The sequence below is a fragment of the Oncorhynchus kisutch genome, linkage group LG19, assembly GCF_002021735.2.
Source record: "Oncorhynchus kisutch isolate 150728-3 linkage group LG19, Okis_V2, whole genome shotgun sequence".
In the NCBI taxonomy this organism is placed as follows: Eukaryota; Metazoa; Chordata; class Actinopteri; order Salmoniformes; family Salmonidae; genus Oncorhynchus; species Oncorhynchus kisutch.
Genome location: NC_034192.2, coordinates 12,031,078 through 12,054,966, shown reverse-complemented (window position 1 = coordinate 12,054,966; position 23,889 = coordinate 12,031,078). Strand labels below are relative to the sequence as shown.

Sequence of the window (23,889 nt, the reverse complement as noted above, 5' to 3'; positions counted from 1 at the left end):
CCGACTTAATAACTGGTTGACGTAGCAAGTCGGAATGTCCAGGTTTCCTAGTTGCGTTCAGGAATAACCACAGATAAAACAATGAGCCAGATATTTTAACGGATGTATAGATGTGAAGCATCCGGTTGGCGTGTCCACTCACTACTAAATATGGTGATTAGAGGAAGCCCAGTGGCCGGCAGTGGGAGAAGATGGAGCAACACGGATTTTGGCCAATGTTCTGCAAGTTTTCTCATCAATTAAACATACAGGTTTCTGTTTCCAAAACCATAATCTGAAACAAACAGAGTGGACTGCGTTTTGTAGACATTACCATTTACCAAGGTTTCAAAAAAATTGCGTTGTTTAGAAGGAGTGCAAGGTTCAAATAGAGTTATCGCACAGGCGCACTTCCCATAGAAGGTGTTCCCTAATGCTTAAACGCGCCAATAGGATCTCACTAGTTCGTGCTTGCCTCTCCCCACCTCCTTGCTCGTTCTGCCCACTGTGCTTAATTTGTTCCCGTTTCAAACGTCAGGCTTTGTTCCATCTTGGGTTAGTTATAAGAATCTTTGGTATAAGCATAGGCGGACTGGATCGTACCGTTCTCTCAAAAAATATTTTAATTGCGCTTCTTTTGAAGAATTTGCATTCATTTTTAATATAAAGATTTTATATGTGTATGTGATACATGTTGTGTAACAACCGTTTAATACTCTCAAGATGATCTAGTCCTGCATTTCAAAAAGTGCGCAGTCCCCCCGTTAGGTGTTTGGTTTATTCCCACAGACTGCCATGTTGGATTGAGCCACAAATCTGCTGCTGTTCGCGCTGGAGTTCCGATGAAACTTTAGTATCTACAGTCTTCAGGACGTTGCAGTAATGTTCTCATAATTTGGATTGAAGGAGGACCTTGCGTTGTGTTTGGAACCAACGGGGATGTTCGCGTACTAAAGCGGTTTCTATCGGGTTGTGGTCAGACGTGCATCGATGTGAGGGTCCGGTTGCAGGCCACGGCAGATCAATGACTATTTGTTTGAGTTTCATACAACGACGAATCGGAATCATAACACCTTTTGGTTGATTGTCAGTAATGAGTGGCCATCTGCCGCAACGGCGGCCCGCTAACAATGGATCCATACTGCTAACCCCACAAGAGAACGACTGTCTCTTCAATTACCTCGGCAGAAAATGCACGGTAAGTTTTATCAGTCATACTTTCTTTACTAATTGCTCATGGATGATGTTTACCCGTTTCAGGATGAATTGAAAACCTGTGTAATTGATGCCTCAATATATTTGATAAAACAATCGAAAGGGAAACAACTCTCGCCCCTGGCACTGACGGTCCTTCCATTGGCTTGGGCTAGACCGGTTGAACAGGGTTAAGGAAAAGGGAATGTTGATATCCCAGGACACAGTGCCATTTGGGCGGTAGAAAGTTTGTCAAGCCCGGAGGCCTCTGGTGTTTCCTGACACACCTGCATAGCATGGAAACACCCAAACGAGGTAAACCACTGTTAACAAGAATGTGCTCCTCGGTTTTGTTGGCCTAGACCAAGGCCAGTGTTTGGATCTGGCAAACCCATCAACCCGGCTACGAAGTATTATTCGTACCAGCGTTGCATAATGCCTTGGCAGATTTCGGAAGCCGCCTGTGTGTTCGGAACAATCTGTCTGGCATGCTACAACACTTGCCATTCATTGTTCTGCTGTCCACACGATACTTTCTCATAGGCAATCACACCATTCAATTCAGTTGACAGCTCTCCTCTGGTTTTGGAGATGCAGCAATCAGTGAAGAATGTGTCCAATGTAGCGTGACATTGTATCACAGGTAAATTATCTCTGGTCAAGGCGCTATTTAATGTGACGGCCTGAAATGTATATTATATAACGCGTTTTGTTATCAATTGACACTTCCAGAAAATTATATTTCAATAGAAGCAATGTGTCCTCTTGAAATATGATCTGCATTGATTGCACTCTTTAACCTTGGGTATTTTAAATTGGTGTAATGCACAATAGAATTGTAACCTACACTTATGTCAACTAAACAGTACAGTATCTATTCGCAGTTTTTTTTTTTAGATCAAGTTGACACACTGGGGTGTATGTCAATAAACTACCTGGCTAGCCTTGGGTGGTTAACTAATTGTCATCAGATGACAATTCAGAGAATGCACCCACCCTGTATTTCACTCTCCATACAGGTATGAGCTTCCTGTAAACACCAGGTTGGTTGGTACAATTGGACGTCATTTAATGTTGTTAATCAGTTCATCGGGCATGTGGTTTAATCAGATTTCCTCGTGGATATAGGTCAGGATGTGTTGCGTAATGTTTGAAACTAAGTATGGCTTCTTGGCAGGTTTCTGCCTCGTGTGAAGACGGATACTGCTCGCACAGGTTCCCTACGGTGGTTGTTCCGACAGTTTCTCCAGAGTAGATGTTTTCAGTCTCTGTAGTAACTTTCCCATGCCACATTACCACACCCTTTACTTCCCCATATTATCTGGCTTTGAGTTATGTTACCTTTGCCATGTTCACAAAGTAGGCTAAGGTGGTGTGGGGGAAGTAGTCTTAACTTACTTCCTACTGCTCACGTGGTGGGCCAGAAGAGAGTCCCGCCTCCTACCTGTCAGTCAGTCATACCTGTCCCACGTGTCTCTGCACATGTGTCGTACACCTGCATACACAGCCAATGACGTCATTCCACAGACATCCAGGCCATGTCACTCACCATGTGACACAGCCCAGGCAGTTGCGTGAGGAACATTCCTGCCTGACTCTCCTCTTGAAAAAAAAAAGACCTTGTTAAAATCCAGGAGAGGTGAGTGATTGCTTGTTATGTAGTGGTCTCACGTAGCTAGAGAAGAAAATGCAGGAACTCATCATTGCTGCTGCAGTCTTTTCTCTTCCTCCACAGAGAACTGAACACATTCGTTTAAGGCAAGTAATGTTATGCTAGCTGAGCCGGAAGCTAGTGTTGAGACGTAGCTGTTAAATGCTACTCGGAATCAGAGCTGTCAGTGGATTTCAGCTCAGTGTCTCTCTCTCTCCTCTCTTTCAGTCATTCATACATACAAACAGTGAGCCACAAACTCTGAAACGCAGGGCCCTGCCAGATGATGAATCACACGTGTGAGAGGTCCAACCTGTGTTGCTGTGGCTTTACTGACATTTAACTCATTGGTATTCCTACTGCTTCACTTTTTATTATCAGCACCAGGCTAGAGTTGGAAGCTATCCAATTCGTGTGTGTATGTGTGAGACTGCCTGAGCAGCAGTCCTCTCCAGCAGGAAGTGCGGTAGTCGACCTCCTTCAGTGTTTTGTGCAGGAGTGGCAAAAACTTGCCTTTTGATCTTTACCACATACTCCCCTTCCCAACCTCTTCTCTACTCTGGGCCTCTGCCTCCCCTTACCTTCCCTACTCTGGGCCTCTGCCTCCCCTTACCAGCCCTACTCTGGGCCTCTGCCTCCCCTTACCAGCCCTACTCTGGGCCTCTGCCTCCCCTTACCAGCCCTACTCTGGGCCTCTGCCTCCCCTTACCAGCCCTACTCTGGGCCTCTGCCTCCCCTTACCAGCCCTACTCTGGGCCTCTGCCTCCCCTTACCAGCCCTACTCTGGGCCTCTGCCTCCCCTTACCAGCCCTACTCTGGGCCTCTGCCTCCCCTTACCAGCCCTACTCTGGGCCTCTGCCTCCCCTTACCAGCCCTACTCTGGGCCTCTGCCTCCCCTTACCAGCCCTACTCTGGGCCTCTGCCTCCCCTTATCAGTGTCTGTATTTCCTACTACTCTCCAGTCTCTACTCCTTCCCAACTCAACTCTGAAATTCCCCCTTTCTTTCTGTCCTTCCCAACCCCAGCCATTCCTACCCTATCCCACTTTTTAGGATAAATGGGAAATGCTGTCAGGACATGGATGGATGAATGATGCACAGTTGCCGTGCATTCAACATCCTGTTTGTTTCCCCCTGTGAGCCCTCTACAGTCCCACTGGATGTAGTGTGTAGTAGCAACAGCAGCCTGGAGAGTGGTGCCATGGCGAGCTTTGATGATGTCACTGGGACTGGGTGCCTCCTGTGGCCAGCGGGGCTCGTTCTGGCTGCTGCTGGAGAGGCTGATGGATGATACAGCTCAGCTCTATGTGACCTCACTGCGGTAGCACAGCCCACTAGATGAGCACAGACAGATATTGCTTTCTTTGAAATGTAGGCTGTCCCCAGACCCTGCACAGCCCATCTGTGTGTAGTTAGCTACTAGGTTTTCTAGTAAACTTGGTTTACCACTTTATGCTCTGGCCTGCCTTTCATCTGCAGGGCAATGGGCCTGAACCCCTCTGCGACGAGGCTAGTAAACTCGGGGAAGGACCTGGGCCCCGTTTCCCAAAAGCATTTTAAGGCTAAGTTCACTGTTAGAACTTTCGAAGGAGCATCGGTAAATCTCCGTGCTGTTTCCCAAAACCGTTGTTACTAAAGTTGCACTTGAAAGCGCTCGTTATTTCCCGACGGCCTAAGACCACTCGTAAAACAGCTAAGTGTCATTAGCTGCTTTTTTTTCACCCTTCTGCGTCACTTTATTCACAGAAGATCTCTGCTAAACATAGAATCAAGATGTTTATCTGTCTGATTGTGATCAATGTTAACTTCAGAACAAAGTTTGACTGCAAACCTTTGCGTTTGTTACAAACAAGTGAAGGATAAAAAGCTTTTAAATGAAACCGGAGATGATTGCATTAAAATATACTTTTGGTCATGTAATGTATGTGAACACCTGGTCATTGAACATCTCATTCCTAAATCTTGAGCATTAATATAGAGTTGGTCCCCCCTTTGCTGCTATAACAGCCTCCACTCTTCTGGGAAGGCTTTTCACTAGATGTTGGAACATTGCCGCTGGAACTTGCTTTCATTCAGCCACGAGCATTATTGAGGTTGGGCACTGATGCTGGGCGATTGGGCCTGGCTCACAGTCGGCGTTCTAATTCATCCCAAAGGTGTTCAATGGGGTTGAGGTCAGGGCTCTGTGCAGGCCAGTCAAGTTCTTCAACACCGATCTCAACAAACCATTTCTGTATGGACCTTGCTTTGTGCATGAGGGCATTGTCATCCTGAAACAGGAAAAGGCCTTCCCCAAACTGTTGCCACAAAGGTGCAAGCACAGAATCATCTAGAATGTCATTGTATGCTGAAGCATTAAGATTTCCCTTCACTGGAACTAAGGGGCTTAGTCCAAACCATGAAAAACTGCCCCAGGCCATTATTGCTCCTCCACTTAACTTTACAGTTGGCACTGGCATCTGCCAAACCCAGATTTGTTTCCACTGATCCAATGGTGGCGAGCTTTGCAACACTCCAGCCGCCGCTTGGCATTGCGCATGTTGATCTTAAGCTTGTGTACGGCTGCTCGGCCACGGAAACCCGTTTCATAAAATTCCCGCTGAATAGTTATTGTGATGACGTTTCTTCCAGAGGTAGTTTGGAACTCTGTAGTGTGTGTTGCAACCAATGACAGACCATTTTTACGTACTTCAGCACCCGGTGGTCCCGTTCTGTAAACTTGTCTGGCCTACCACTTCACGGCTGAGCCCTTGTTGCTCCTAGGCGTTTCCACTTCACAATAACAGCACTTACAGTTGACCAGGGCAGAAATTTGACAAACTGACTTGTTGGAAAGGTGGCATCCTATGATGGTGCCACGTTGAACGTCTCAGTAAGGCTCTTCAGTAAGGCCAGTCTACTGACATTGTCTATGGAGATTGCATGGCTGTGTGCTCGTTCTTATTTTATACACCTGTCAGCAATGGGTGTGGCTGAAATGGCCGACTCCACTAATTTGAAGGGGTGTCTGCATACCTGTGTGTGTGTGTGTGTGTGTGTGTAAATAGACATGTACATATATATTTCTCACATGCTTCGTAAACAACAGGAATAGAGCTCAGCACAGGCAAAGTCCTAGAGGAAAACCTGTAACCAGTCTGCTTTCCACCAGAAACTGGGAGATTAATTCACTTTTGAGTAGCTAAATCACAGGGCCAAATCTACAATGGGAGTTGCCTACCAAGAAGACGACGAATGTTCCTGAGTGGCCAAGTTAGTTTTGACTTAAATCTACTTGAAAATCTATGACATGACCTCAAATGTTTGTCTAGCCATGATCATCACTCAATTTGACAGCTTGAAGAATTTAGAAAATAATAATGGGCAAATGTTGCACAATCCAGGTGTGGAAATCTCTTAGATTTACCCAGAAAGACTCACAGCTGGAATTGATGCCAAAGGTGCTTCTACAAAATATTGACTCGGGTGTGAGTACTTACATTTGAAGTCGGAAGTTTACATACACCTTAGCCAAATACGTTTAAACTCTGTTTTTCACTGACATTTAATCCTAGTAAAAATTCCCTGTCTTAGATCAGTTGATCACCGCTTTATTTTAAGAATGTGAAATGTCAGAAGGATTTATTTCAGCTTATATTTCTTTCATCACATTCCCAGTGGGTCAGAGGTTTACATACACTCAATTAGTATTTGGTAGCATTGCCTTTAAATTGTTTAACTTGGGTCAAACGTTTCGGGTAGCCTTCCACAAGCTTCCCACAATAAGTTGGGTGAATTTTGGCCCATTGGCCCATTCCTCCTGACAGAGCTGGTGTAACTGAGTCAGGATTGTCAGGCCTCCTTGCTCCCACACGCTTTTTCTGTTCTGCCAACAAATTTTTATATAGGATTGAGGTCGGGGCTTTGTGATGGCCACTCCAATACCTTGACTTTGTTGTCCTTAAGTAATTTTGCCACAACTTTGGAAGAATGCTCGGGGTCATTGTCCATTTGGAAGACCCATTTGCTTGGCAGGCTACTTTCACCGTCCTGCGTGAGGAGACTGCCTAGATGTCAGTAAGCCATACAGAGGACAGTACTGGTACACACACACACACACACACACACACACACACACACACACACACAAACACGAGGACAGGGTGACTTTATTCCTGCTGAGAAATGAACAACGCTGTGGTAGTCTAAAACCTGCCAGTGCTGTCACACCTCTGTAGTAATGTTTCTGCGCATACATAATTTTCTGACCTTGATTTAAAGGTCGACTTGGTGAGATGAGGTTGCCCTGAGCAGATCCGCGGACTTTGAGATGAGTATCAGCATGACCGCTACGGGACCAAAACAGCGGAGAAGTTTAGCCACGCGCTTCCACGCTCTTAGTTGTTGTAGAAATCGGCCTGATATTGTGTTTACTTGGGTCCTTGAGTGTACCTTTTTTTTTTTTTTAACTAGAAAGTTGATTCCATTGAGGTCAAATACCTCTTTTTTAAAGTAAAAAAAAACCCACAGAGGGTGGGTCAGTTAAATCCCTATTCCATCCATTTGACATTTTAGTCATTCAGCAGAAGCTCTCATCCAGAGTGACTTAGTTAGTGCCTTCATTCCTTGTATTATGGGTACTATACACTCATCACATCATTCATTAACCCCTTGTGCCTCTCTCTGTCACTCTGCAGTCGCTGTGTTCTGCGGTGGTGCAGGTATATGCAGCAGACAGGAACTCAGCCTGGACCAAGAGGTGCTGTGGTGTGGCCTGTCTGGTCAAAGACAACCCAGCACGATCCTACTATATCAGGGTGTTTGACATCAAGGTGGGTTTAGTTCACACACAAAACACAGACCAACTCGGACACGGCAGCACCTTTACTATGTCCTTTACTATAGAGATGAGAGAGATACACACACTAAATCTGCTGAAGTGCCCTTGAGCAAGGCACTTAATCCTAATTTGCTCCGAGTGTCCCGCACTACTATGGCTGACCCTGTAAAACACATTTCACTGCACCTATGTGACAATAAAACATATTCTCTCTCTCTCTCTCTCCACAGGAGGGTAAAACCGTGTTTGAGCAGGAGCTCTACAACAACTTCTCAATCTCCGTTTCCAAATCTTACTTCTTCACGTTCGCAGGAGATGTGAGTTATACCTTTCTCTTTGTACTTGATATATCTTGCTCCAGCCAAGTCCTTTCACATGACAAGGCCATTTGTTTATGGCAAAAACCTGTGTGTGTGTGTGCTGTTTTTTCAAACTTGCAGTGTTCGTTCGTTCTTATGACATTCTACTTCATGTGTTTGTGGGCGTGCGTATTTGTGTGTGGGCGTGCATGTGTGTGTGTGTAGTCGTGCCAGATGGGACTGAATTTCGCAAGCGAGGAGGAGGCCAAGCATTTCCGGGTCGCCGTGGGAGACCTGCTGGGGAGACGACAGAGAAAATCTGGTGACTACCGACGCCATCTTTGATTCTACTGACCTCAGACCTCTTAAAACCATCTCCTCTGACCTCAGCCCGGTCTGCTAATGATTGGACAGGTCCTCTCCATTTTGAGATGTATGGATCTCACCTTTATCTGCCATCTCCTTTACTTCCTAATTGTTCAATTGACAGCTCTCTCTTCCTTTCTCTCTCTGGCTCTCTTCCTTTCTCTCTTCCTTTCTCTCTCTGGCTCTCTTCCTTTCTCTCTCTGGCTCTCTTCCTTTCTCTCTCTGGCTCTCTTCCTTTCTCTCTCTGGCTCTCTTCCTTTCTCTCTCTGGCCCACCGTTACCTCCGGTAGAAGGGGAGCGGATCTAGAATCGGCTTTACCCTCTCTGAAATCCTAACTAGAGGTCGACCGATTATGATTTTTCAATGCCGATATCGATTATTGGAGCACCAAAAAATAGCCGATACCGATTAATCGGCCGACTATTTCTTATATATATGACAATTACAACAATATTGAATGAACACTTTTATTTTAACTTTATAATACATAAATAAAAATCAATTTAGTCTCAAATAAATGAAACATGTTCAATTTGTTTTAAATAATCCAAAAACAGTGTTGGAGAAGAAAGTGAGAGTGCAATAATTTGCCATGTAAAAAACGTTCCTTGCTCAGAACATGAGAACATATGAAAGCTGGTGGTTCCTTTTTAAAATGAGTCTTCAATATTCCCAGTTAAGAAGTTTTAGGTTGTAGTTACTATAGGACTATTTCTATCTACACCATTTTGTATTTCATATACCTTTGACTATTGGATGTTCTTATAGGCACTATAGTATTGCAGCATAATCCCGGGAGTTGATAGGGTTGAAGTCATAAACAGCGCTGTGCTTCAAGCATTGCAAAGAGCTGCTGGCAAATGCAGGAAAGAGCTGTTTGAATGAATGCTTATGAGCCTGCTGCTGCCTACCACCGCTCAGTCAGACTGCTCTATCAAATATCAAATCATAGACTTAATTATAATATAATAAAAACACAGAAATACGAGCATTAGGTCATTAATATGGTCAAATCTGGAAACTAGCATTTAGAAAACAAAACATTTATTCTTTCAGTGAAATATGGAACTTATGTATTTTATCAAACGGGTGGCAACCTTAAGTCTAAATATTGCTATTACATTGCACAACCTTCAATGTTATGTCATAATTATGTAAAATTCTGGCAAATTAGTTTGCAACGAGCCAGGCAGCCTAAACTGTTGCATATACCCTGACTCTACGTGTAATGAACACACGAGAAGTGACACAATTTCCCTAGTTAATATTGCCTGCTAACATGAATTTCTTTGAACTAAATATGCAGGTTTAAAAAATATATACTTCTCTGTATTGATTTTAAGAAAGGCATTGGTGTTTATGGTTCGGTACATTTGTTCAACGAGTGTGCTTTTGTTAAATCATCACCTGTTAGGGAAGTAGGCTGTGATTCGATGATAAATTAACAGGCACTGCATTGATTATTTGCAAGGCAGGACAAGCTAGTTAAACTAGTAATATCATCAACCATGTGTAGTTAACTAGTGATTATGTGAAGATTGATAAAAAATAAAATAAAAATCTAAGATAAGTTTAATGCTAGCTAGCAACTTACCTTTGCTCCTTGCTGCATTTGTGTAACAGGTGGTCAGCCTGCCACGCAGTCTCCTCGTGGAGTGCAACGTATTCGGCCATAATAGGCATCCAAAAGTGCCAATTACCGGTTGTTATGGAAACAACCTGAAATCGGCCCTAATTAATCGGCCGTGCCGATTAATCGGTCGACCTCTAATCCTTAACATAAACCTGTGCCTGATCAGCTAAGACCAGTGTCCAGGGGCAACAGTGCTCCTGAAGTGCTCCTGTAAATAAGCTTGCTATAATAACAAGGTCAGGACTGTTTGCCCTCTGTCCCAAACCAGCAATAGTCTATGCAGTCTCTGTATGGATGATGGTCCTCGACTCTTTTAGATCTGAGCTCCGTTTTGTCAGTCTGCCTGTGATCGTTCCGCTTGACGATTAATCCGCACACACACATACACCCCTGCTGCTTATAAACTAACTCGGTCCGAACCCTCCCCTTGTTGCAGAAGAGTTCCTCTTTGATCCGTGCACTTCAGTCACCTGTAACTCCATGCCAATCCCTCACCTCTCCCTTTCACTAACACTAACACACAGCACTATACAGGAGTTTAATTCTATACATTTTGTTTTACAGAAAAGAGACGTGACCCTCCAGGTCAAAATGGTAGGTCCTTCATGAAATTCACTCGGGTCTTTTTTTTATTTTTTTATTTTTTTATCAGAAATTGATGTAGACACTAAGCTTTCAAACAACCCAGAAATTATTTGACTCAAAATATTCCTCCACAAACACAATCGTCACTCCCCGACTTCCCCACATGGCTTTGATTGAATGGTTCCAGTGTAAAGCCATTGGATAATCCCCTGATAGCAGGGTCTTAGAGTGAACACCTCTCTCAAGCCCCTGGCTAACAGATGACCTTTCCCCAGCCTTAATCTTAACCAAAAGGGGCATGGAAGTACTGGAAATCTGACTGTAGCATCAGTGGTGAGATGCAATTTCTAAGTACATAGATCCACTATACTTTAGGTATTCTGCACACACACACTCTCCAGAAAGCCAGTTCCACAGGGACGTTGAGCAGATCCCTCCCCTCAATCTGAAAATACCAAACCTGTAACAACACTCATTCTCCAAACCAGGCCATATGAATAATCAGCCTACATTCACAGTAGATCACTTAGCTATAGATAAGATATATATATAACCTTGTAGCGTATAAGCGGCATCTCATGCTCAAATCCCCTCTCATCAGCACCCAGACAGGCTGGGGGTGATACGGTTCATGTCACTTGGTACCAGAGCTTTCCCCAATTGTACAGCTACTATAGCAGTCAAAAGCTCTTTTAGAGATGCTCTCTGAACTGGTCATGTAGATTTGCTGTTGTGGAACAGTACAGTGGCACACTTTCATAGCACTCCTTGGCATCGCTTGGCAACAGTGCATACTATTGGACTTCAGCTAGTTTGCTCTGCCTGGCTCCCCATAGTATTGTACTGGTCTGACTGGGTGGACAGACGGTGTCAACCCCTGCTCTGCTTAATCAGGCTAAGAGGATTTAATTCAGCTGCTAATGTTAGTTACTGCACAGCACTCACACTACCCCAGTCCCCTAACACTCATAGCAATGGCTATGTGGAAAGGAAGGAGTTGTGCTGTAGGGGTAGAGGAAAGGGGGAGGTCAGAATTGGTGACATTTTCTCTTCATCATAGCAGTGACCTGTAAACAGATTGCTGAAGGTTGATGTTTTTGCATGGCGCGGCCTAGACCTATCCTGTCCCCTGAGGGTTGATCAAATCAAATGTTATTGGTCACATGCACATGGCTAGCAGATGTTATTGCGAGTGTAGCGAAATGCTTGTGCTTCTGGTTCCAACAGTGCAGTAATATCAAACAAGTAATCTAACAATTCCCCAACTGCTGCCTAATACACACAAATCTAAAAGGGGTGAATGAGAATATGTACATATAATTATATGGTTGAGCGATGGCTGAGCGGCGTAGGCAAGGTGCAATAGATGGTATAAAATACAGTATGTACACTACCGTTCGAAAGTTTGCGTTCACTTAGAAATGTCCCTGTTTTTTGAAAGTTAAGCAAATGTTTTGTCCATTAAAATAACATCAAATTGATCAGAAATACAGTGTAGACATTTATTAATGCTGTAAATTACTATTTTAGGTGGAAACGGCTGATAAAAAAATAATGGAATATCTACATAGGCCCATTATCAGCAACCATCACTCCTGTGTTCCAATGGCATGTTGTGTTAGCTAATCCAAGTTTCTCATTTTAAAAGGCTAATTTAATTCATCACTAGAAAACCCCTTTGCAATTGTTAGAACAGCTGAAAACTCATGTTGATTAAAGAAGCAATAAAATTCAACTTTAGACTAGTTGAGTATCTGAGATTTGTACAGGGTAAAATCCTTCCTTCTTCAAGATTGCTATCACTCCATTTTACAATGTCATGCCATACCCTGTGGACGGCGCATTCCTCTTACAACAGGACAATGACCCAAAGCACAGCTCTAAACTGTGCAATAATTATTTAGGGCAGAAACAGTCAGCTGGTATTCTGTCTATAATGGAGTGGCCAGCACAGTCACCGGATCTCAACCCTATTGAGCTGTTGTGGGAGCAGCTTGACCGTATGGTACATAAGAAGTGCCCATCAAGCCAATCCAACTTGTGAAATCTTGAGTACCTCAACAAATGGACAACTAGAATACCAAAGGTCTGCACGGCATTAATTTGCTGCAAATGGAGGATTCTTTGATGAAAGCAAAGTTTGAAGAACACAATTATTTAAATTATAAATCATTATTTATAACCTTGTCAACATCTTGACTATATTTCCTATTCATTTTGCAACTCTTTTCATGGAACACAAAGACCTTTCTAAGTGACCCCAAACTTTTGAATGGTAGGGTACATATGATATTAATAAGTAATGTAAGATATGGAAAAGTGAGATGGCGATTGCATCACCGGGAAGGTGGAGGTGATATGATCCTTGACTAGTCTCTCAAAGCACGTCATGATGACAAGAAGTGAGTGCTACGGGGCGGTAGTCATTTAGTTCATCTTTGCCTTCTTGGGTACAGGAACAAGGGTGGCCATCTTGAAGCATGTGTGGACAGCAGACTGAGATGGGGGAAAGATTGAATATGTCCGTAAACACACCAGAATAACTACACGGTTTATATTCAGCCATATTCCCAGACCTCTGTCCATGGTTAAATTGGGTGGCTTGCGCTTTCAGTTTTGCGCAAATGCCGCCATGCATCCACGGTTTCTGGTTAGGGAAGGTTTTCATAGTCACAGTGGGTACAACCTCTCCAATGCACTCACCGAGTCAGCGTATAGGACGATGTTATTCTCTGAGGCTGACCGGAACATATCCCAGTCATCAAAACAATCTTGAAGTGTGGATTCCGATTGGTCAGACCAGCATTGAATGGTTCTAGTCACTGGTACATCCTGTTTGAGTTTCTGCCTATAAGACGGTAGGATCAAGATGGCTTTGTGGTCGGATATGCCGAAGTGAGGGCGGGCTTTGTATGCATCGCGGAAGTTAGAGTAGCAGTGGTCAAGTTTATTACTCCCGCGCATAGTGCCCAAGCCAGACTGGCATGGCTTGGGTTTTGCCCATACAGACAACATTCTGGTCTGGCTGGCATTGTGTGTTCTGTCTGCGGTAAGGACAGGTGAGAATGACCCTGCGGATAGGAAGAGGGCACAGCCAGATCCACATTGGGCAGATGGATGTGGTACCGTGTTTGTTTGGGTATGACTCACTAGTGTGTCTGCGGAATTAACTGTGTTCACCCGGAAGGTTCCAGTTTTCGTTGCCTTGAATGCCCTCTCTCGTTCACCTCTCCCACTCCTTATCGCTCTCGCTCTCTCCCTTTTTCTCACACCATCTCTCCTCCTTTCTCCATGCTGTCTCTTGAGTCCTGTCTCCCACCCACCCAGCCAGCCAGCCTCTCTCTCTGATGTAGATTCATCATGTTTAAGAGAACCTCAGGGATTATGGTGGATTAGCAGTGGGCATTAATGGTTATGTAAAATCCAGCATCATCGTGATTTGCTGGGATTAGAGGTGGGCTGGAGTTGGGGGTGTGGTTTGGCCCGCTGGTGGAGAAAGGCAGAAGGGAAGGGATGAGAGAGTAAGGGAAAGAGTCAGGCTCAGAGATGGGACCTGGCAGTGCTCCCTGTTGTGAAGGGGAGGAGAGAGTACTCAGTTTGGAGGCGGGGCCAGCTGTTGCTGTGGCATTTGCCCAAACCCTAGGCACCTCACTTAGCCGGAGGGTCTTAGTCTGCCTGGCTCTGCCTGCTGTCTGTCTGGTCCGTACCCTGCTCAGTCTCCTCTCTTGATCTCTCTGGTTGCTCTTCCACCTGGTTCTCTGAATCTGAAAATCCTGGAGTTGGTTCTCTAGTTCTGTGGCTCGCACACCCGGTGTTCCTCTTGGGATGTCTCTCTGATTCTGAGGACCAAAAGATCTCTGGATCAGTGGATCTCTAAGCTATAGCCCAGGACTGGGCACCACGTAGTCGTCGTCCCCCCCCCCCCCCCCTCATGCTGCCGCCATCGCTCTGTGACGATGTTCTGTACCACCTTCCTGTCCTCTCCCTCTGAGGACCTATCTGAGGGGGGAGGAGGAGGGATCCATCCCGGAGGGTGTCTCTCCACCCTCCACTGCCTGATCCTTCCCCAGGAGGAACTATATGCGCCCCCCTCTGACCCTACCAACCGCCTCTCGCTACGCCACGGGGACCAGGCCTGCGGCGTTGTGGGTGAAATGCTTCTGCACGTCAACACGGCAGCTGCCGGAGGGTGTAAGGGGAACAGAGGTGGGAGGAAGGGGGACGGAACTCCCTGTGACTGTAGTCCCTCAGTCTCGCCCTCGGTCAGAAAGAGCCCCCGTGGGGACTCCAGCCACAGAGGTAGGTGGCTGAGGAGTCAGGACACTCATGTCTGTAGAATTCAGTTTGGTTTGACCACTATGTGGGTGTCACAGGACGTGTGAGCCGCAGGCAGTGGCAATATTATTCCGTGTGAGGTTTCCACACGCATCTCATCCAGTCAGTGTGGTGGTCGTTTTTCTTGTCTGCTGTGCGTTGGTTAGCAGACACATCTCTCTGACTGTCCTAAGCCTAATGGGAGGCATTCGAGAGGAGATGGTTGTACACGAGGAGTGCTTAGTGAGAATGTAATGTGATCCCAGCAGCAGATTGTGTGTTGTGACGCTGGCTGAACTCTCCAGGTGTTAAAAGCCAACCTGTGTGCCCTCTCATCGAACTAATTGGAGGAGGACGCGTCAACGATGGAAGTAGACCTCATTAATGAAATGTCAAAAGTCTCTATTGTAATCCAGTATGTTAAACTACCTAGATCTGAGAGACTGGTCTCCCCCAGACCAAGACTCTCCGGGCCTGTTGTGTTGTGGGTACTGTAGTTCTGACTCTCTTCTCCCCCCCCAGGCCCGGCCCTGCCCATGGCCACGGTGGACATCAAGAACCCAGAGATCAACACTGTGTCACGGTTCCACGGACACACCTCTCAGACTAACATGGTGAGCAGCAGCTTCAACAACAACCACAAGAAGGAGAAGAAGGTGAAGGGAAAGAAGGGCAAGAAGCTGACCAAGGCAGACATCGGAACGCCCAGCAACTTCCAGTGAGTTTTCCATTCTCATTTATTACTCTCTATTCTGTTCTATATGATTGTTATATTCTGTTATGTTCTATTTCATTCTGTTCTATTTAGGTGTATTTTGTTTTTAAATTCTGCTATTTTTTGTGACACCTGAGCAGTAAGGGTCATTCTCAAGCCCACAGTGTGGGGAACATCTAGTTCTGTGATGTCAAGTTAGGATGTGGCCCGTTGGGTATTGCATGGCTAATGTGTAGAGGAGTACCTCTAGCCATACTGCCATGTGTTAATGTGTGGCAAAGAGTTGATGGGACTTTTTAAAATCCTGGACATATTTTTTATCTCATGTAATATGTATCTGGCATGATTGATGCGAGGATTATCTGTCCCGTGTTTTTAGGACTAGGACACTGGTAGTCAATACTATAGTACTGGCTTACTGAAGGCTTACTGTGTATTTAACCAGGGGTACACCCTCCGGTACTGCAGGGGCCCGTGGGAGAAAATATATATATATACAGTACCAGTCAAAAGTTCTGACACAACCCCTTGAATGAGTAGGTTTCTTTATACTCTTTTCCACGTTGTAGAATAATAGTGAAGACATCAAAGGGCAACAAAGGAGTTCCCACATATGCTGAGCACTTGTTGGCTGCTTTTCCTTCACTGTGCAGTCCAACTCATCCAAAACCATCTAAATTTGGTTGCGTGATAGTGGAGGCCAGGTCATCTGATCTCAAATATTAAATCACAGCCGTCATAACGCTCAGGAAGGAGACGCGTTCTGTCTCCAAGAGATGAACGTACTTGGGTGTGTAAAGGGCAAATCAATCCCAGGACAACAGCAAAGGACCCCGTGAAGATGCTGGAGGAAACGGGTGCAATATACACAGTAAAACGAGTCCTATATCGGCATAACCTGAAAGGCCGCTCGGCAAGGAAGAAGCCACAGCTCCAAAACCGCCATAAAAAAGGCCTGACTACGGTTGGCAACTGCACATGGGGACAAAGATCATAGTTTTTAGAGAAATGTCCTCTGGTCTGATGAAACTGTTTGGTCAAAATGACCATTGTTATGTTTGGAGGGAAAAGGGGGACGCTCGCAAGCCGAAGAACACCATCCCAACCGTGAAGCATGGGGGTGGCAGCATCATGTTGTGGGGGGTGATATATATTTTTTATGTTTTTATGAATATCACTAGCAACAGAATAAACACATTTTGAATTAGTAGTATCTTTCTATCCAACTTTATTTCTCAACTCCTAATGTTGAGCTAATTACAGTCTCTGGCGTGTTTGACAGCCTATTCGCAGGTGCTTTTTCAAAGCCTGACAGTGTGGCGGGTGCAGTGTCCAAGGCAAGACATACATTTTTGCCAACACATGATTCACCCTTGTTTAAACAGCTGCTCTTAGCGAAAATGTGCTTGGAGTTACCTTTCTAGCTTGGCTACTTTTAGAGTTTACACTTCCTCTGTGTGTGAGTTTAGGGTTTGGTGTGTGTGTATAGTAGGCAGCCTATAGGTAGCCTATGTGATCATTCCTGCAGGCTCTGTACTCCTCTCTGTCTGATCATGTGTTTCCTTCCAGGCACGTTGGCCACGTCGGCTGGGACCCTAACACAGGCTTCGATGTGAGTATGACTGCCTGACTAGATTCTGACTGAGGAGATATTGTTGTTGTCTACACTGTAGCATCTGACTAGTAGAATCATCCCCTACTTCTAATGGTATGGGAAGATCCTATGTGACCTGTGATCTGCCTCTTCTCACCCGGTGGTCTAGCTAGCCTCTGTCATATAACGTATGGGACATTTTAAAGTTTTAATGTCGCATGCACAAGTACAGTGAAATGCCGGTCTTGCAAACTCAAACCAGTAGGCCTGGACAGTGGGATGGTTTCTCCGAGGATGTGTATTACTGGGAGAAAGAGGGGGGGGTTTATCCCCCTTACGAGTTCTCAGGCTCAGAACTTGTTTATTTCTGATGCCGTGTTCATCAGACATGATTCTCCTCAGAACTAAATATGAAATATTATGTCATCTCTCCTCTCAGCCCCCTGCAGAAGTCACTGCCAGCCCAGGGTTACTCAAGGAGATTTCACATTCTAAACCTGTTTCTGCGTCATCCATTCAGTTGCTTCCAAAAAAGGATGATAAGTAATTATTGCGTGGTGTTCTACACGCACATCGAACAGACTGGGAACCGGATGATTTGTTGACATTTCTAAAATAAGATTTCAATGGTTTTTGAGTTTCAGAGCTTTAATATTTTCAAGAATTTAAGTGGAGAGAGAGAGATGAGCGAGTTTAAGAGAAAAAGCTGTAGGGTGGTTTAACATGGTTCGACAGGAACAGGAAATAATTAATTACATCAAAGAACACAACCTGAGTTACATAAACTAAAACTAAGCTGTTGTTTTGTGTCTCTGCCCAAAGATCTAGAGTAGTGGTTTAAAGTAGATGTGATATAAACCTGTGTAATCTAGTTCTGTGTGAATATAATCCCACAGCCTTCAATCCACTCTCCCGCCTTGGCAGTGCCAACCTGTGCACAGTTCCCCTCAGCCACCAGGTGGCGATGCAGGGGCTGTTTACAACAGGGGTGCCAACATCTGAGCAGTTATCTGAACATGAGACCGCCAGCTCTGACATGTGTTTCTAACTGAGTAGTGTTTTATCCCAGTGACGTTCTAACTCATTGAGGTTCAAGCTAAGCTAAGTTGTAACCAATTGTAGTGCTGAGTGACGTTCTAACTGATAGTGGATCTAACCCGGCATTGGTTCTATTCCTGTTAGTTTCTTTTCCAGTATTTCAGTGTGGTTCCAACCCAGTGTTCTCTTCTCTCCTCCAGTTGAACAACCTAGACCCGGAGCTGAAGAACCTGTTTGACATGTGTGGCATCTCTGAGGCCCAGCTGAAGGACAAGGAGACTTCCAAGGTCATCTATGACTTCATCGAGAAGAAGGGAGGAGTGGAGGCAGTCAAGATCGAGCTCCGCAGACAAGGTGTGTGTGTGTGTGTGTGTATGTGAGTCGGGGGGGTGGAGAGGAGAACTAAGGGCTTTAGGTTCTGTGTTTGTCAGAAGAATATCCATAGTGACTGACAAACAAGTTGTCTTGTAGCCTAAACTGTGATAGTCCATGTAGATTGTTTAGTGCTCTAATGTGCATTGTGTGTTCCTCAGGTCCTCCACCTCCGAGGTGGTGTGGTAGGTTGGTTTATCTCTGCATGGTGCTGCTGTGGCATTAACCTGACTGGGAGCTGTCTGATAGTCTAACTCTGACCTCTGTAGGACAAAAGAGTAGTTCCATCTCTGTCCCAAAGTCTAACATGGGGTTTCCCCAAACTGGGTCCTGTGTGCACGTTTTGTTGCCCTAAACTATGATTATTTGAATCAGCTGTATAGTGCTAGGGCAAACGCCCAAAAATGTGCTCCCAGGAAGGGGCCCCAGGACCGAGTTTGGGAATCCCTGGTCTAACACAGGGGTGCACAACTCAGGCCCCCGAGTTCCTCAGGACTGATGCCCTTGAAGACCAGGATCTCTGTCCAGTGTCTTGAGTAGGAATGGTGATCTACGCTCTGTTTTCTCTTCTAGATCATAATGAATAAGATTCTATGGAAAGAGCCTAGATCAGCACTCCTAATCGCAGACGCTTAGTGGAGAATGACCCATAGCTGTGCAACCCTGGGCTGGATCTAACATGTCCTCCTTGACAGACCAGACCAGGAGTCAGTTTGCAGTGTGCTGAAGAGACGTTTGCCTTTTGACTTTAGAATATCATGTTAGTCAATGCTATGCTACCACAGAGCTTTTGTTTTGAGTTTCTGGGTTAGTTGAGAAGAATAACATGAAGCATAGCTGTCCCTAGTGACTACAGTCGTTACTGCATGCTGTCATACCAGCAATTGAGCTGTATTTATTGCTGCCTTTCCTCCTGAGGTTCTTCTAGAATTGAAAGCATGTTGTGAAGTGTACAGTAGGCTCAGAATGTGTATATATGGAATAGTCGATTCCATGCAAAAAATAATTGATCTTCTCTCTGGTCCAGCCCCCCCACCCCCTCCTTCCAGAGGTGGACCACCACCCCCTCCCCCACACCAGACCTCCGGCCCCCCGCCCCCACCCATCAGGGGAAGGGGCGCACCTCCCCCTCCTCCCCCCTCCAGAGCGCCCACCTCAGCCCCACCACCACCTCCCCCCTCCAGAACAGGCATGGGAGCTCCACCCCCACCCCCAACCAGAGGCCCTCTGCCCCCTCCTCCCCAGCCTTCCCATGCCTCCCTGGCTCCCCATGCCCCACCTCCTCCCCCACCTCCCTCCGCCCCAGCAGGTATGGGTTCCGGAGCACCCCCTCCTCCTCCCCCACCTCCCGGCCCTCCTCCCCCACCCATGCTGCTGGAAGCTGATGGAGGGGGTGGTGGTGCTGGTAAGCCCTCAGCCCTGTTGAGCCAGATCAGGGAGGGGGCTCCGCTGAGGAAGGTGGAGCAGAAGGAGAGGCCTGTTTCCACCAGCACCGGCCGAGACGGTCTCCTCGAACAGATACGACAGGGCAAGCAGCTAAAGGCTGTGAGTGGACATTACCTTATACACCACACTCTAACCCCTATGCCCATGTTCCCTATACCCTAGCTCCTACCTCAACCACTAAAAGCCCATTTATGATTGCTCCGGTATTGCGATCCAGTACTGAGGGTATGATACAATTGCAGAGCTTAATCGAGCTCTGTACCGCATCGCTGTGCGCCTCCCAAATTTTGTAACAATGTGGAGGGCTCTGTATAGCTCCGCATTGACATGATTGGTTGACGGTAGGTGGGGGCGGGAAGTCCTCTATAAACAAACTCACTTGACATCTTCCTTCACAACAGCTCTGCGAAGCGCAGGAAGTATGAATGGCCTGACTTCTACAGTGCCTTGCGAAAGTATTCGGCCCCCTTGAACTTTGCGACCTTTTGCCACATTTCAGGCTTCAAACATAAAGATATAAAACTGGATTTTTTTGTGAAGAATCAACAACAAGTGGGACACAATCATGAAGTGGAATGACATTTATTGGATATTTCAAACTTTTTTAACAAATCAAAAACTGAAAAATTGGGCGTGCAAAATTATTCAGCCCCCTTAAGTTAATACTTTGTAGCGCCACCTTTTGCTGCGATTACAGCTGTAAGTCGCTTGGGGTATGTCTATCAGTTTTGCACATCGAGAGACTGAAATGTTTTCCCATTCCTCCTTGCAAAACAGCTCGAGCTCAGTGAGGTTGGATGGAGAGCATTTGTGAACAGCAGTTTTCAGTTCTTTCCACAGATTCTCGATTGGATTCAGGTCTGGACTTTGACTTGGCCATTCTAAAACCTGGATATGTTTATTTTTGAACCATTCCATTGTAGATTTTGCTTTATGTTTTGGATCATTGTCTTGTTGGAAGACAAATCTCCGTCCCAGTCTCAGGTCTTTTGCAGACTCCATCAGGTTTTCCAGAATGGTCCTGTATTTGGCTCCATCCATCTTCCCATCAATTTTAACCATCTTCCCTGTCCCTGCTGAAGAAAAGCAGGCCCAAACCATGATGCTGCCACCACCATGTTTGACAGTGGGGATGGTGTGTTCAGGGTGATGAGCTGTGTTGCTTTTACACCAAACATAACGTTTTGCATTGTTGCCAAAAAGTTAGATTTTGGTTTCATCTGACCAGAGCACCTTCTTCCACATGTTTGGTGTGTCTCCCAGGTGGCTTGTGGCAAACTTTAAATGACACTTTTTTTATGGATATCTTTAAGAAATGGCTTTCTTCTTGCCACTCTTCCATAAAGGCCAGATTTGTGCAATATACGACTGATTGTTGTCCTATGGACAGAGCCTCCCACCTCAGCTGTAGATCTCTGCAGTTCATCCAGAGTGATCATGGGCCTCTTGGCTGCATCTCTGATCAGTCTTCTCCTTGTATGAGCTGAAAGTTTAGAGGGACGGCCAGGTCTTGGTAGATTTGCAGTGGTCTGATACTCCTTCCATTTCAATATTATCGCTTGCACAGTGCTCCTTGGGATGTTTAAAGCTTGGGAAATCTTTTTGTATCCAAATCCGGCTTTAAACTTCTTCACAACAGTATCTCGGACCTGCCTGGTGTGTTCCTTGTTCTTCATGATGCTCTCTGCGCTTTTAACGGACCTCTGAGACTATCACAGTGCAGGTGCATTTATACGGAGACTTGATTGCACACAGGTGGATTGTATTTATCATCATTAGTCATTTAGGTCATTCAGAGATCCTCACTGAACTTCTGGAGAGAGTTTGCTGCACTGAAAGTAAAGGGGCTGAATAATTTTGCACGCCCAATATTTCATTTTTTGATTTGTTAAAAAAGTTTGAAATATCCAATAAATGTCATTCCACTTCATGATTGTGTCCAACTTGTTGATTCTTCACAAAAAAATACAGTTTTATATCTTTATGTTCGAAGCCTGAAATGTGGCAAACAGTCGCAAAGTTCAAGGGGGCCGAATACTTTCGCAAGGCACTGTACACTTCCCCTACCCTAGTGATACTAGATGCACATTCCCCTATACTGGAGCGTGTTGACTGGTGTGTATTCCTGCGTGTTCCAGGTGACTGACGAACCAGTGTCAGGAGGACCCGCCAGTCCTTCAGCCGGCATCGTAGGAGCTCTGATGGAGGTGATGCAGAAGAGGAGCAAAGCCATCCACTCCTCAGGTACACACACACACACACACACACACACACACACACACACACACACACACACACACACCCATATACATATCAGATAAGAGGTTGCTGGTATATTCATACCAATGTATTTTCTATGTTCGTGTGTCTCTCTCTCCCTAGATGATGACGACGATGATGATGAGGAAGAGGACTTTGAGGATGATGATGAGTGGGATGACTAGTGACCCCCCCCAGATGATTATGACAACACTACATTGTTCCTAAATTGTTTTTCTAAATCTTATTCAAATGATAATGTAAATGTTTTATCAATTTGCTGTATATTTTTGTTGCCTTTATGCTTTTTTAAAATTTGTATTCTGTGCAATACCTCAGTTAATCTGTAAAGGTTTGTCATGTTCTCTTTCTGTAAAGTTGTTCTCTCCTGCATTAACTTTTTTTTTTTTATGTCAAGTTTCTCTTGATCTGTAGAGTTCAGTCAGTGACTGGAGGGAGAACAAATGAACAAACTGACAGGGCCCTAAATGTTAAGAGTTGTTAAAAATCGAGAACACTATTTTCATACCCTTCTCTTACTTAATTTTTACTTATTCAAAAATCCTAGTTTAGCACTCTTATTTTCTTACGAAATCAGCTCTGTTGGAATATTTAGTCCCATTCGCTGTCGATGGTAAATCTACTCAGAGTTTGTATTTTTGCACGAATTGAAAGAAGAGGCTCAGTACGTGAATACGGAGCAGTATCATGGCTGTATCTGCAACGTTATGCTTTAGAGGCTACCGATATCACTTCAATTATCCAATACTGTCAACCCGTACACTACAGTAGCGCGCGCACACACAGCTGTCTTGCTCTGCGTTTCGCCTTGTTTCATCAGTTACAGTATATAGTTACAGTATACTCTACAAACATATTTGTTTTACTGTAGCAATCAGCCGACTGCAGTTCTTTGTTTGAATCAGGTCGGTGCGGATGCAAAGCTTGAGGATGAATTCGTTTTGGTAACTTAATATGACATCTGAACTGTTTCACTAACAAACTGTCCTTCAGGACCAGTGAACTACACTAACACTCATCTACCATTGACACTAACCTAGTCTCTACACAGAGGGATACTGTTTTCTCATTGGGGAAGGGAACTAATGCTGTTTTTTTACAGTATCGCTCTGTCTGTTTTCACGGTTAGTGAAACTCTGTTCAGTAACCAGGATATATGGACCTCAAACCTTCAGAAATTAGGTTGGAAGAATAATGGACTATTAAATTGTACACTCAAATAAATGTTAATATTTACAGTGACGCTCTCCTGTTTTCTGTGGGATGGATGTGAGTATGATAAATATGACCAGCACTTGTACAGTAGGATACGTACTGTACAATAAGTGTTTGTTTGGGCCTAGGGTTGTTTGAGGGAGAGCAACTCCTGAGTGTTTACTTGTTTTGATGTTTGAGCACGTTAAAGGCGTGGATGTGTGCGTGCATGTGCACTAAGCCCTCTGGCAACCCTTCCATCAGTAGTGAGTGATGACCAGAGCTCTCATCACCAGCAGCTTGGCATGATTGAGCAGACAACAGCTGAGACATATTCACATGGGGTCTTTGAACAGTACATATAGCATTTAATGAATAGAGCAGACTTGAATCTCTCTTATATGCTACAG

At 45.1% G+C, this 23,889-nt stretch overlaps 1 protein-coding gene across 4 annotated transcripts; it reads left to right on the top strand.

Annotated features, from left to right (window-relative positions):
- Positions 1–499: 499 nt before the first annotated feature.
- Positions 500–23,524, top strand: LOC109864319 (neural Wiskott-Aldrich syndrome protein). Of its 4 annotated transcripts, XM_031797863.1 has the most exons (12): positions 526–1,177; positions 7,500–7,634; positions 7,873–7,959; positions 8,167–8,263; positions 10,506–10,535; positions 15,363–15,558; positions 17,125–17,167; positions 18,388–18,541; positions 18,721–18,744; positions 19,587–20,104; positions 22,144–22,249; positions 22,388–23,524. In XM_031797863.1, exons 1-12 carry the CDS (start codon positions 1,073–1,075, stop codon positions 22,447–22,449), a joined length of 1,557 nt encoding a protein of 518 aa, XP_031653723.1. In that variant the 5' UTR covers positions 526–1,072; the 3' UTR covers positions 22,450–23,524. The 4 variants fall into 4 exon arrangements, with proteins under 4 accessions (XP_031653726.1, XP_031653723.1, XP_031653724.1 ...); XM_031797864.1 differs by lacking the exon at positions 18,721–18,744 and having other exon boundaries at positions 527–1,177; XM_031797865.1 differs by lacking the exon at positions 10,506–10,535 and having other exon boundaries at positions 530–1,177.
- The last annotated feature ends 365 nt before the right edge of the window (positions 23,525–23,889 follow it).

What these genes read in the sequence shown, in the direction of transcription:
- LOC109864319 (XM_031797863.1), top strand. Translation starts at nt 1,073, where the DNA reads ATGAGTGGCCATCTGCCGCAACGGCGGCCCGCTAACAATGGATCCATA. An exon ending in ACCCTAACACAGGCTTCGAT is followed by an intron (nt 17,168 to 18,387) that starts GTGAGTATGACT and finishes TCTCTCCTCCAG; the next exon opens with TTGAACAACCTAGACCCGGA. An exon ending in CAAAGCCATCCACTCCTCAG is followed by an intron (nt 22,250 to 22,387) that starts GTACACACACAC and finishes CTCTCTCCCTAG; the next exon opens with ATGATGACGACGATGATGAT.